Raw genomic sequence first — 14,520 nt, 5'->3', positions numbered from 1 at the left:
CACATTAGCAAATTCATCTTTGAGTGAGGTGAATGCAATATCATTAACACTATGTGCAAAATGTGATTTAGGAGCTAAGTCAATTGTCTGGGCAGGGGGGCTCCTTTGTCTGGATTAGACATTTGCTCAGTAGACCAAAGAACTGTGGTGAAATTCTCATTCTGACATTGCTTTGCTGGCATGACCTTGAAGGAAAGTCAATTAACCTCTTTCTGCTCCAAATATCTTGTTTGTACAAAATCATAATCATATTTACCTGCTTCTATTGAGCTGCTGGGAAGCCTCACTCAATAACTGCAGAATACCTATTGGGCCAGCGAAGGAGCTGAAGATTGCTACAGCAGACTGAAAGATAATCTTGTTGGAATTTCACCAGACTGGCAAAAAAGTATGGCCAAATATTATACGTAGAGGAGACCAGCCCAACTTCTGTTGGTGTAAGGCAGGGATGGAAAACTAGATCCTTATTAGGGCTGGGGAATATATTGCTAGATCACCCAAAACCAGTTTGAAGTCCATATTGTGAATCAGTTTCATAATTTTTGACTTGGCAATCCATGCAAAAATCACAATTTGGAGGAAAATGTGAAGCCAGCCTCTATGTAGCTCCATCCTTATTTCAGACATCCTGATACATCGGTATATTGCAATGTTTAGCTGATGATTTATTGCGATGTTGAAAACCAGATATTGCCCAGCCCTAAATCTACCCCAATTCCTGTGGACAAAGTTTGACAGGTGTGCATGGCTGACCACTTGTCAGTCACTTGATATCACAATGACATCAGACCACCAGTTTATGCCCACGCCACAATTTGATGTCATATGTGACAGGATGTGTAGGGCAGGTGGACATGGCTGGGCCAAAAGGGTCTTGCAGGCCAAATGGGGATGACTTATGAGCATAATTTGGCCCATGGTGCGGAGGTTCCCCACTTATGCTGTAGTAAGTATACAAACTTGCAAGTTGCATATAATCCCTCATGGGGATGGATAGGAAGACAGCTAAATCTGGAATGAGTCTTCTAAATCTTTGGTAGGCAATGTGCAAAGATTATGAAGATGAACCAAGAAAAGATACCATCTTCTTTCTTTTTGCATTGCTTGCTTGCTAACATCAACTTAGTAAAAAAGAAAAGAAAAAGAAAAGTAAAGGTAAAGGACCCCTGGATGGTTAAGTCCAGTCAAAGACGACTATGGGGTTGCAGCGCTCATTTCACTTCAGGCCTAGGGAGCCGGCCTTTGTCTACAGACAGCTTTCCGGGTCATGTGGGCAGCATGACTAAACCACTTCTGGCACAATGGAACATTGTGAGGGAAACCAGAGCATATGGAAATGCTGTTTACCTTCCTGCCACAGCAGTACCTATTTATCTACTTGCACTGGTGTGCTTTCGAACTGCTAGGTTAGCAGAAGCTGGGACAGAGCAACAGGAGCTCACTCCACTGTGGGGATTTAAACCGCCAAACTTCTGATCGGCAAGCCCAAGAGGCTCTGTGGTATAGACCACAGTGCCACCCGCATCCTGTTCTATCAACTTAGTAGTATCTGCTTGTCCTTGTACTGCTTGTCTGCTATCTAGGACATATGTGTAACTTCAGGGAAAGGTATCCTCAAAAGAGGCGGGTGGTAGTGTTTGTTTCCCTATCCCTGCCCCAGATATTCTAATATGAAAGGCAACATTTGTGGCTATCAAGAGTACACTTTCTAAAGAATACTATGTTCATGGTGACCCACTGGTCTGATGCTGTACACCATGTTTCCATCTAGTCTTCCTTACATACTTTGGGTTATATGCAGTGTTGTTCCTCTTCAGAGCAGACCCATTGAAACTGATGACTATAAATAATTTAGGGTTCTTAATTTCAATAGGTCTACTCTGAGTAAAATTGAGATAGATACAACCCATTACCTTGCATTGTCCTCCTGCTATTTGCCTGCCAATGGACTTTCTAGACTCCATCTCCCCACAAACTACTCTGCTGTTTAACTGTAAACGTGACTTCTACAACATGTCCCTCTGGCACACACAAACACACACACACACACACACACACACACACACACGGTAAAAAGACTTTCACTAGGAAAGTCATTGTAAATAAAATGAAGGTGGGGGAGAAAAAGGGCCAAAGAGCTAAGCCTCTGTTTTAGCAAGCTCAGATAAAATATTTTATATGAGAGCATGATACTCTTGAATTGGCTAATTAAATCCAAGTGTATCATGCTGTGGTTGTTTTTGTTTTCAAGCTGCCTGATTAACAAAGCAAAGGTTAAACATTTGCTGGTCCCTTCACGTTAGCATGCAGAGATCCCACTTCTGCCGTTGCACTTTATATTTGATCAACCCAGAAATCTGCAAGGCAGTGGGAGTTTCTGTCATCTGCATTTTTAAGAGTCAAGGTTGCCCAAAGGAAAACAGTCCTACATACAAAGTTGCTCAGTCAGAGCCTAGACGTGTTGAATTTTTTGATTTTTTTTTTGAAAGATGGCCTGCACTGGTTGAAAAGGAAACAAATTATACAGCTAAGGCTGAATTCATCAGCAGCTCAGAGTTGGAGGATCACTGAGCACATGAGTAATTTTATTGTCACCTTTGATTTTGTTTGACAAACTGAAAGCTCCTTATGAGCTCTAACCCACACCATTTGATGCTTTCAAAACACCATCCTGCATCCGAATAGGTTCTAAGAAACAGCACTTAGAGTTTATATTGGCTTTCTAAAACTCTTTACTGCAGGGCTATCCAAGGGCACCTCCAGACTGTTAGTGTTTTGTGGAAGGGATTCAAGTGCATGCTGGGAAATTTAGGTTTATGCAATTAAGGTGGCTCCAAGTGCTGTGTCTCCCTAGTGCAACAAACCCACTATGTATTAAAAAAAGGACTTGTGGGGGTTAAAGAAAGAGATGGTGAAACCCACTGGAAAGTGTGGCATGAATGAATGACTAACGAAAGCTGTATAAGCACTACACAAGCCAATCAGAATAGATGTCTGATGTAGGTCCACTGCTGTATAAGCTCTCTGAACACAAGTCAAAACAGATGCTCAATAAATGCTGGATATAATCAAACCTTCCTGTCTGCTATGTCCAAATACATTAGGATGAAAGTTCAATAAATAGTACATCTGGAGGACCCCCAAGTATGAGATAGTCTACCAAAAGAATAATGCTGCTGCACTGGAGTTGAGCCTCTGGCTTTCAAAAGCATAGCCATACCCTGCAAGTGTCCCCATATTCCAGAGACATCCCCAGAATTATGAAAGCCATCCCAGCTTTTGTGTTGATCCCGGAATGTCCCTATTTCCCCACTAGGGCCACTGCCACCGAGTTTGGGGAGGAGGATGAGTTGGCCTGCTTGCTGTGCTGTGTCCCACTGGTGAAGTGGGGAGAGGGGATGGGGGTTTCAGTTGGTGGAAAGTGATAAATGTTCCTATTTTCCTCTGAGGAGTGTTGGAGTGTATGCACAGCTCCTCCACTGTTGTAAAAGTACACGTTGAACTGTTCCTCTGATTTCTCTCTGTGGCAGCCAAGCTAGGAGCCGAGGTCCCTTCACCCCCAAAAAATATATATTTGAGGGGGCATCCCTCCAAGTTGATGGGGATTGCCATTCAAATGATGTGCGTACGGCACATCTTGTGATTGATTATGTGGGGCAGGGCTTACCTGCCCCCCACAATATTTTATTCAAGTTTTCACCCCTGCAACCAAGACAGAGGGTTGCTGAAGAAGGGAGGCAATAGATCCCGTCTTGCTTTTTGAGCCCCAGTCCCCTCCAGAAGTATTTAGTGGCCTGCTGAAATCTAAACGTAAACAGGTGATATTTGTGCAGTGGACTTTTCTGTAGTTAGCTTTTAAAGGAAGGAGCCCTTGCCGCAGTTGCTACCTTGGATCAAATCTATGCTTCCAGGTGCCATGAGAAAGCTGCAGAGATAGCACAGGATAGTACGCACCCCGGAAATGATCTCTTTCAGCTTCTGCCTTCTGGAAGAAGGTACAGGGTTATAAAGACTAGGACTAGCCGCCTGAGAAACAGTTTCTATCCAAATGCAATTTTGGTTTTAAACGCAGTGTAAGGAGTCTCTATGGGAGTATATTGTATTTTAAAATGGGGTATCAGAGTTTTTAAGGGGCTAACCAGGTTGGGATAGCTGGGATAGCAGGCTTGTTGGGTTTAGAATGTTTTATGTAGATTTTTCAATTTCGTTGTTCTATATGGGACAATGACAATAAAGATCGTATCGTAAAAGGGCTGCAATTGTGTTCACACTGCCACCTTTCTGCGTAAAGTACGCCAAGCAGACAGTGGCCGCTGTTGCCTCAAAGTACTTTGCCAAGTTGGCTGCCAATCTGAATGGGGGGCTGCCATTTGCAACTGATGAGAAGGACATGCCTTTATACTGCAATGTGGAAAGCATAATCAAAAGCAGCCCTTTGTGATGGCCAAAAATCAGTATGTGCTTGGGTAGTTTGCCAAATAATGATCAGTTAAAAGCAGCCTTGTATTTTACCTGGTGGCAGTGAAGTTCTAAAGGGGAAGACCTGGGAAGCATCATGGCACAGGACCCAGGGAATATGGGGTGCTATGACATTAGTTTTTCCTGCTCTTATCCTTATCTGGTCATTTTGCTCTCTCTCTGTTCTTTCTCCCTGCTTTAGCAAGCAAACCTCTTGTTTTACTGTACAACTGGCAGGAAGTGAGGGTGGGTGTAAAGTCTAGGGGAGGAGCAGGTCAGGATAATCTTCAGATATGTCATCTTCTATTGCTGCTATGGAATTGTTCAAGGGCTATGCATTTTCTTCCCATTGTCTCTCTCCTCTCTCTCTCTCTCTCTCTCTCTCTCTCTCTCTCTCTCTCTCTCATTTTATTTGTCTGTGGTATCATTCTGGATGCTGTCAAATGAGAACGTATAGACCATATGCCCAAAATATTGTGCTCTGGAACACAATGCAGCATAGATTCTCCTTAACCCCAGTCCTCTCTTTCTGGACCTGTGCATACCATATTGGATGGGAAAGGCGCATTATGGTTCTCCGCAGAGATAATTCTTTGAATGTTTTGTGTCTCTGCTGGAAAAACTATACAGAGCATTCCATAATAGTGCACATGTAAATACTAACACAATTTGAGACTTAATGGAATGATCATTTCCACATAAATATAAAATCCCCAGGCACCTGCCGCACAGTGACTAGCTGCTCTGCTTGCAGCTCCTAATGAATAACTGTGCCACATGGCTGTTCTCTCATTTATGAAATAAAATGCATCCCAGGTCCCCTTTCTCACAGTCGTAACATGCAGTGAGTCGCAAGCCGAAGCACAGATATCGTGGCAATGTGTGGCACACTTACCAAAGGCAGTCTATTAACCTATTTTTATAGCACCTACAAAAATTTCCAAATGATGGTGGCTATTTTTTAAATAATTATTTTTATTCACTTTTAGTGGCTATGACCCTCAGCCGACTTTGCTTGTGGCTCATAGCACAACTACTGTTGACTGTGATCACTTTCTGTAAGATAAATTCGCCCCCCCCCTGACTGCAAATGCCAAAGTTATCACAGTACAGTGGTACCTTGGGTTATATAAGCTTCAGGTTACAGACTCCGCTAACCCAGAAATAGTGCTTCAGGTTAAGAACTTTGCTTCAGGATGAGAACAGAAATTGGGCTCCGATGGCGCAGTGGCAGCAGGAGGCCACATTAGCTAAAGAGGTGCTTCAGGTTAAGAACAGTTTCAGGTTAAGAACGGACTTCCGGAATGAATTAAGTACTTAACCCGAGGTACCACTGTATATAAAGCGAATGTGGTTTGCCATTGGAATGATTGACTCTGGGGATTATCGGGAGTTAACTATGGAAGCTGGTCTGAGCCAGAAAAAAGTCCATGCTAGTTCCAGTGCTTTTTTTCCTCCTGGGGGTACTCAAGAGTACCATCACCTTTTTTAAAAAAATGTTTAAAATGTGGAATAACTTCATGGTGAGTACTAGCCCCCTTTTTTCTTAACCCCCCCCCCCCAGCACTGACTAGATCAAATGTACAATGGTAACGAACAGATGTAGGAAACCAAAGACAATGTCAGATCCTTCACATTTAGCTAAGTTGCCCTCATGGTGCACAAAAATCCCATTAAAATAGGCTCCCTTGATCTCGCTCAAGGGACACTGAGGTCCACCTCCAGGGGCCTTCTGGCAGTTCCCTCACTGCATGAAGTTACAGGGAACCAGGAAGAGGGCCTCCTTGGCAGTGGCGCCCTCCTTGTGGAACAACCTCCTATCAGATGTCAAGGAAATAAAGAACTACCCAACTTTTAGAAGACATCTAAAGACAGCCCTGTATCAGGAAGTTTTCGACGTTTGACATTTTATCCTGTTTATATATTTTTCTGGAAGCAGCCCCAAGATGGGTGGGGTATAAATTATTATTATTATTAAACACTTACAACTTCCAAATTTTAATGGGCAAGCATGTGCATCCATGGGGAAGTCTTCCAGCTGCATGGGGCATTCAGCAGAGATGGTCAATCTGACAGAGAGAGAGAGACAATTAAGAGTTTGTTGGTTTGATTCACAGAGAAATATAGTTATGCCAGATAAACATGGGTCCACATGGACCATTACACATTTAATAGATCATGCAGGAGGATTGCCAGGGCCATGTCACCCAACCTCACTCACTGCCATGTGGGCTGTCCCACCCATCACTGCCATGCTCCTCCCATGTCCCTTCATTCATTTGTATGTGGGGAGACCTCCATCTGGTGACCGTTCCATGTGCAGAAGTCAGGGGAGCATGATGTGCTGGCATGGGGCAGCACTAGACCGCATGGCCCCTTGACTGCCTCCAATCATTCTTTCGACACATGGGTTGTATGAACCCCTTACAAATGTTGTGTGTGAGAGGTGGCGAAAGCACAGCCATATTTTCCACACCTTCTCATGGGAATCAAATGATTTCTAAGTCACATACAGAAGCTTTAATAATGTATTGATGATGCAATAATTGTTTCCTTACCACCTTAAATTTTAACCAGTTTCTTAAAAACTTGGGGAAATAAAGTGTGGATAGCTCATTCTGTCCCCCACCCCACCCCCAACGCTTTTGCTAAAGGCTTTTCTTTTGGCAAAGCAGCTGTTCTGCTAATCCGTAAGACTCCCTCCATATTTATAGTGGCTGCACCATTTCCAAGTATAGTAGAGGTAATGTTGATAATGACAACGTCAAATGAACACTTGAAGGTATGGAATCGTGAATGCCATTCAAATGCTGCTAAGAGACTTTCAAAATCATAGCTGGGAAGCTATCAGCTAATGGGACTCTGAGAGACAGCCATGCTAGTGGAAGTCCGTGATAACTAGAGAAATATACCCTAAGGAGGATTTCCTAGTGCCGCTTGGGGTGTTGCAATAAAATTTCAAGCTGAATCAGTGTTGGTTGATCAGAAACTCTGGTGGTACTTTAACTAATGGGGAGGGAAAGAAGATATTTTTCATATCATAACAACAGGATGGCTTGTTACTTTTAGACTGATTTATGTGTGTTCAGTTGATATGTGGCCATGTACACATGCATTGTGGTGACCCAGAAGTGGGCAGAAAAGGGGGCGGAATGGGGGAGAACAGGAGCAGGCAGAGGTGGAAGAAGCTTATGTGCATGATGATCCAGAATGCAACTCCCATGCAAATCTGGGGTTGCCTGTACATCCAGGTACAAGTGTGAGCAAACCAAAAAAGCCAACAAGTTTAATGTTTCACTGTAACACTAAAACTATTCTCTCTGTTGTTCCCTGTGCTGGTCTAAACCGCACCATAATGACAGCATCTGAACTATAGTCTCGGGTTATTTCCCCCCAAATCTATTATTTGAAGAATTGACTTTCTGATCCAGGCCTGGTTAACAGCTATCCACTACAATCAAAAGAACACATTCTTGTGGGGCCTATATTAATTAGGTCCCATCATCTCATGGTAGTTCCAAAACAATCAATCAGTTTTCAAGTTGACTGTGAGTCTGTAAAGCAGGCATAGGCAAACTCTGGCCGTCCAGATGTTTGGGACTACAATTCCCATCATCCCTAGCTAACATGACCAGTGGCCAGGGATGGTGGGAAACATCTGGAGGGCCGGAGTTTGCCTATGCCTGCTGTAAAGGGTGGAAATAACATTTCTGAAGCCCACTTGCCATTCTACAACCATTTCCTTGCACCCTCTCCCCTCCCTCTTATTCAGTAGCCCATCCATCTATACAGTTGTCCTCATCTCTGTTCCCTCCATCCATCTATTCGGAGACAGCCCAAGACATGTTGCTTCCTGAGGCATAGCAGCAAATCACCCAGCCCTCAAGTCAACATACATAGCACCCAAGGCCACACCCAAGCCCCTCTCCTCCTCCCTGGCAGTAAAAAATGTACTGGTAATAGATTAGATAACTAGCCATTTGCTGCTCTTTCTAATGCATCCCCCTCACTCTGCATACTGGTACATAATCTATCTATTCTAGGTGAACTGGTAGCTTTATCTCACAACTAATCAATATACCATTGGCAGAAACGCCTATTTCTGAAAAGTGATAAAAGCATAGCCTTGTAAAACAGCATTAATCTGCAGAAAGGAACAGTCGTCCCCTGAGCTTTCACACAAAACATTGTATGCAGCATGAAAACTGTTTTTTTTAAAAAAGAATAAAAAATAAATCCATGGAAGAATTCTATATTCCCTAATCCAGTCACTTTTCTCCAAATGTGTATAGTACTCTTAAAAAGATGTACGGCTGTAAAATATCTCTGTTAAAAAGAAACATAACCTAGAGAGTAACCAAGAATGTGTTAAAAAGGAGTTCAATGATCAGATTCCCAAAGCACTCAACTAACAAACCTACATTCTTCTTTCCTCATCAACCCTAAATAGGAATTTAAAGAATACACAGGAGAGTAAAGTTTAGAGGACATAGGAGCCAACTCCTACAGGCCAGGGTCCCTTCGCCCCCCAATCAAATATTTGAGGGGGCCACCAGCCCCAAGTTGATGGACCTTGCCATTCAAATAGTTTGTATGTGCCGTGTCTTGTGATCAATTATGTTGGTTGGGGCTTACCTGCCCCCCAATATTTTATTCAAGTTGGCATCCCTGGTAGAGGAGCTGTGTCTGGTGCCTTCACCTCTGACCTTCCTGTGGTGAGCTGTCAGATCTGAAGAAACCTCGATTGTGTGGTGATCTTGTAGAGTATTCTCAGCGTGTTCAGATGACCATGCAAAGAATCCATTGTTGGATCTTTGACCTCATTGCACAAAGCTCAAGTAGGGGATAGGGGCAGCAGAAACAGGGACTTTGGGGACATGGACTAGTGAATGTACTCCCTGCACACTTTATTCCCTCACCTGTTCTGTGAACACCTAAATAGGACTTCTGCCACCTTAACTTCATGTCACTCGGTCATTATCATGACTTAGTATCAAGGTGCAACCACTATACAAGGGAGCTTTCATCTGTGTATATGGTGATGGATGATACTTGTTTCTGCTTGATGTTTTCTAAATTGCTTGAGATGCATATGAACCAGCCATGGAGAAGTGCCAGTCACATCCTTTTCACAGAGTCTCAGCTGATGTTACACACCCACAGCATGTGAGTGAATGAGGTGTTTCTAGCCTTTGGGAAAATTTCATGACAAAGTTTAGTGGTACCTTTTTTTTTCGTAAGGGTATGTAGTAGGTTATACATTAAAGCCTCATTCATTTATTTCCTATTCATTTATGCACAATCTAGAGAAACTGTACAGTGGTACCTCTAGTTGTGGACACGATCTGTTCAGGGTGCCTTTTGCACCCTGAAAAGTCTGCAACTATAGTGGTGCTTCTGCACAAGCATGGAGCGTGATAGAGCACTTCTGCACATATGCAGAGCACGCAAAATGCTTCTGTGCATGCACGAAGTGTGCAGAACACTTCTCTGTGTGCGCGCACGGCGAAACCCGGAAGTGTAATTTTGCCGTGTTCGCAAGCTGAAAAGACGTAACATGAACCTAATGCAACACGACATATGACGCAACATGAACCTAACGCAACACGAGGTATAACACAACACGAGGTATGACATAGAAAAAAAATGCAACAGAATAAACTATGCTCTGTGGCTGTATTATGAGAAACCACGGTTTACTGAAACATGCATAAGTTACAACAAGCCTCTCATCTCCTCCTTCTGCACAGCATAAAGAAATTGGGAAGCGTTTGTTTCTGTTTTTAGTCTACCATGGCTTCCCATGTCATCAAAACTGTGAACCATGGTTAACACAAACAACAGTTGATTTCAACCCAGCTTCAGAAACCATGGTTTGATGTTATCTAAAGTTTGTTGGGCCAGGCAACATGTCTGTTGCTAAAGAGAAAGCAGAAGTTTCTGAACTCCTCTTCCCAACCAGGCAAGAAGTTTAGAGGGAGGAAGCAAGCGAGTCCAGGACTTCACACAGCTTGTGAAAGTTATGCAAACCATAGTGCCCCATACTGCAAGCAAGGGATTGTTGCGTAATTTTTGCTGCCTTTCTGTAGGTCAGGGATTTTCATCACACCTTATCTATCCACGCAAAGGACAGCAAATGATTTAGTACAACAAAGAAGTCTTAAGATGTGACTAAAGATTTGGCTGCCGTACAACTATGTCAAAGAGAAGAAAACCCAAAAGTTGGCAATTGGCCAACAAAGTTGTAGACAATGAAGTTCAGAAACAAATGAGGGATATTTTAAAAAACAACAACAGCGACATTTAACTTTTAAAAAATAAATAAAAATAAAGAGAAAACCATGCACTTTTTTTTAAAAGGCAAACGAAAGATTGAACTATTAGTATGTAGCCCAATTGATTTTCATGTATTTTTCTTTTTGTTCACTGTTCAGTTATTTTGGGTGTACCTGAAGTGATTCACTTTCCTCTAATCTTGTTTTTTAAAAAATCCCCCTGGCTTGATCTCTCTCAGTGTTAAGTCCTTCTTAAACCTTAGGGGACTTCAGCTGTGCAAACCTTGCAGAGGCCATCTATAAGGAAATGCCTGCCACCCACTGGACTATATTTATCCACCCACCCTGTCTGTCTTCTAGCTTTCTGTTTCTCATACTCTGCAGCTCCTTTCTATGCCTTCTGTTGGTGGGCAGGCACAATCGCCGCCCACCAGTGAATTTGTGATTCAGAAAATCTGGAGCCCCTGTTCATTTCCTACTCACGGTCACAGTCTGTGCCAATTTCCATGCTTAGGGGGGGGGACCCGATCGTTACTATTTTGCTGTTGCAGAGCGGTGATGAAGCTTAATTACTATTTGTATGTTTTTTGTGTGAAGTGCTTTCAAAACTTCAAATGGCAAGGGCTGCGGAAGGGCACAAGTCTTGTCCTTATTATTGCTGGCAGGTGCCTTCTTCAGCACAGTGGGTAATTTAAGCCTTGGCGTTACAGAGAAACTTTATTACTGGCTTTACCTAATCAATGCAGAAGGGGAGCAGAGGCCCCTCCAGGCCTTATCTTAACAACAACAACAATTGAATGAAAGAAAAGAAATGTAGAGATCATACTGGATCGCTCACTGTAGATGTTGACCCAGTGTGTGGCAGCTGTGAAAAAGGTGAATCCCATGTTAGGGATCATTAGGAAAGGGGTTACAAATAAAATGGCCAATATCCAAATGCTGTTACAGTGGTACCTCGGGTTACAGATGCTTCAGGTTACAGACACCAGGTTACAGACTCCACTAACCTAGAAATAGTACCTTTGGTTAAGAACTTTGCTTCAGGATGAGAACAGAAATCGCATGGCGGCAGCGGCAGGCCCCATTAGCTAAAGTGGTACCTCAGGTTAAGAACAGTTTCAGGTTAAGAACAGACCTCCAGAACGAATTAAGTTCTTAACCAGAGGTACCACTGCATACAAATTCATGGTGAGACCACACTGAGAGACTATGTATACTTCTGGTCTGTTGAAAACAATATTGTTGATCTGGAAAAGGTTCAGAAAAGGATAACCAAAATTATTGGGCTTTGAGTGACTTCCTTATGAGGAAATAAGGAGCTTTTTAGTTTGGGGAAAAGGCAAGTAAGAAGGAACATGATCAGAGTGTTTAAAATTATGCAGAGTTTGGAGAAAATGGATAGGGAGAAGCTTTTCTCCATTTCTCATAACAAGGCCAGGAATTGGTGCTGATAAACTGAAGATCAATCCAGATAAGACTGAGGAACTGTTAGTGGGTGGTTTCCTAGACTGGATGGATGGGAGGGAGGTTGCCTGCTCTTGGTGGGGTTACATGCCCTCTGAAGGAGCACGTACACAGCTTGGAGGTAACCTGGAGGTAACTTGGAGGTAACAGCTTGGATCCATTGCTGTCTTGAGGCCCAGCTGCACCCCATCTGGACAGGCATAGCCTAACTTCTGGTGTCTATGCTCTGGTAACCTCTAGGGTAGATTACTGCAACACATTGTATGTGGGGCTGCCTCTGAAGATGGTTCGGAAACTTCAGCTACAGAATTCAGTGGCCAGGTTGCTCACCGGGGCAAGACGGTTTGAGAATATGACACCGATCCTAGTCCAACTGCACTGGCTACCAGTTATTTTCCGGGCCCAATTCAAAGTGCTGGTTTCGACCTATAAAGCCTTAAATGGTTCATATATCTTTAGGCACCGGACAATAACTTTCCTCTATACCCAGGCCTTGGCCATCAACTGTCTATGGCCTTTTAGAAGTGGTTGGGATGTTTTTAATGTGCATATTTCCTCCTTCTTACCCTCTTGGTTTTAATGTATCTATGTGGGGCGTTGTTGTTGTTTGCCTTTTTGTGTTTGGTAGCAAGTTGCTTTGGGTTGCTTGGGCAAGAGAAAGGGATTGATTTTTCCCTTTACCACCTAATCAAATATAATTTAAAATCTGTTTTTCCCACCACATCTTTTAGCTACTGTAAAAACCTTAAAAGCATCTATTATGTTGTGCATTTTGAGGTTTGTTTGTTTTTACTACCTAGAAGTCAATCATACATTTGACATATATTCAATCAAACAGTTTAGGACCTTGGAAATTTAATGGAAAAGGCTGAGTGGGAAACATAATGTACCTCATTCCATACAGAAACAATTGGCACTGGATCATTAGCCTGCATGCAAAATACCCTTCCTTCCTTCCTTCCCTCCTTTCTCTCTCTCCCCCCCCCCTTCCACACACACTCATGATCTTAAATTCATGCTACCAGTTTTTAAATCCTTATAAGAAATCCAGCTGATACACAAAACAAGTCACACTGGCTTCTTGTTTTGTTTATGTTTGTGTGTGTGTGACAGCAGAATAAAAAATACTGGCCGGTTTTCACATAATCTCTTAATCCTTTGCTGCCACACAAAATATTAAGCAATATGAGTCAAAAGTCATATTTTGGGGTGAGGGAGATTGGCAGATTCTATCTAGCCCAGCTTTTAGTTGCTGATAGGCTCAAGACCATCTCCCTTACCTCGCGAGCCCTGAATATTGTCTCAGAGAGTGAGAATTCAGTACCTAACACGTTAATGGGACACCTCTTTATCTCACGCTAGGTTTTTACTGCCTCGCGGGCCCTCTCATGCTTGTGTTTATGCGATTACATCAGGTGTACCAAAACACTAATAACAAAGACGAGAAAAAGAAAAGGCTAACTCACTCCCCATGCATTAAAATGAAAAAGCTTCTCTAGAAGCAGCTATTGATGGGAATAATGTCTGTACTTATTGAAGGGCAGCTGGGGTAGCCGCTGTTATACCCTACAAGGGATTACACAGCCGGGCTGGGAAAACATCTGGCATGCTAGTTTGTCTCTGCAGAGAACCAACCGATTTAAAAATTAAGGTAAGTTTTGTTTTTGTTTTTTTAAAGGAAGGGGGGGAAATCAGTCATGCTGCAGCAGCAGCACTAAAAATAGCTCCTTAATTCCACACTAATTCATTCTAATACCCAGTAAACATTACGGTGCCTATAAAGTTTCTGTTAAATGTATTTATGGGAGCCTAGAACCGAAGTGCACCTGATTCTGAACATCATACGCACATACATGAATGATGCACATGACGCAAGCCTTGAAAATGTTCTTCTCCATTAATAAGCACAGCTACTGGGCCAGGACTTTGTGAGCAAAGATATGCCTGTGGTGCCATCAAGTGGCCATTATACATATTGCACTCAGTTTCAGCTGCCCGCATTTTATTTTATTTTGGAATGTACAATTAAGGCAGGTCGAATATTCCCATGTGCAAATGGCACCGACTGCTTGGTTATGGTTCATAAATTCAGCTTCCCTACAACCAAATTCAATGGCAAATAAATAACCAGGTAGTTTTGTAAAATGAACATTTAAAGCTCATCAGAGTATAGGTTTGCATCTTTGTTCTGCAATTCAACAAGCATAGTGGTTTTCTCTGAAAGAAAAGAATCCTGCTTATTTTCTCCCCACTTACATATCAATAGAAAGTCATGTTTGTATTGATATTCCCATGCCTCCCTCACTTTCCTGTTTCATTTCTG

General features: G+C 42.7%; 2 protein-coding genes across 3 annotated transcripts in view; one reads left to right on the top strand and one right to left on the bottom strand.

Annotated features, from left to right (window-relative positions):
• Positions 1-14,520, top strand: part of GABRB3 (gamma-aminobutyric acid type A receptor subunit beta3) — a 203,584-nt gene that overhangs the window by 16,587 nt on the left and 172,477 nt on the right. The window lies entirely within an intron of this gene.
• The window catches only part of GABRA5 (gamma-aminobutyric acid type A receptor subunit alpha5), a 71,044-nt gene that overhangs the window by 27,605 nt on the left and 28,919 nt on the right, over positions 1-14,520 (bottom strand). For both annotated transcript variants that reach the window (XM_083501727.1, XM_083501728.1), the window contains exon 6: positions 6,445-6,527. In XM_083501727.1, coding sequence (XP_083357853.1) covers positions 6,445-6,527 — 83 coding nt within the window. The remainder of the gene's footprint in view (positions 1-6,444; positions 6,528-14,520) is intronic.

The sequence above is a fragment of the Podarcis liolepis genome, assembly GCF_965112155.1.
Source record: "Podarcis liolepis genome assembly, chromosome: 4".
Lineage (NCBI taxonomy): Eukaryota > Metazoa > Chordata > Lepidosauria > Squamata > Lacertidae > Podarcis > Podarcis liolepis.
The sequence above is the reverse complement of the archived record's forward strand: the minus strand, read 5'-3'. Positions and strand labels throughout refer to the sequence as shown.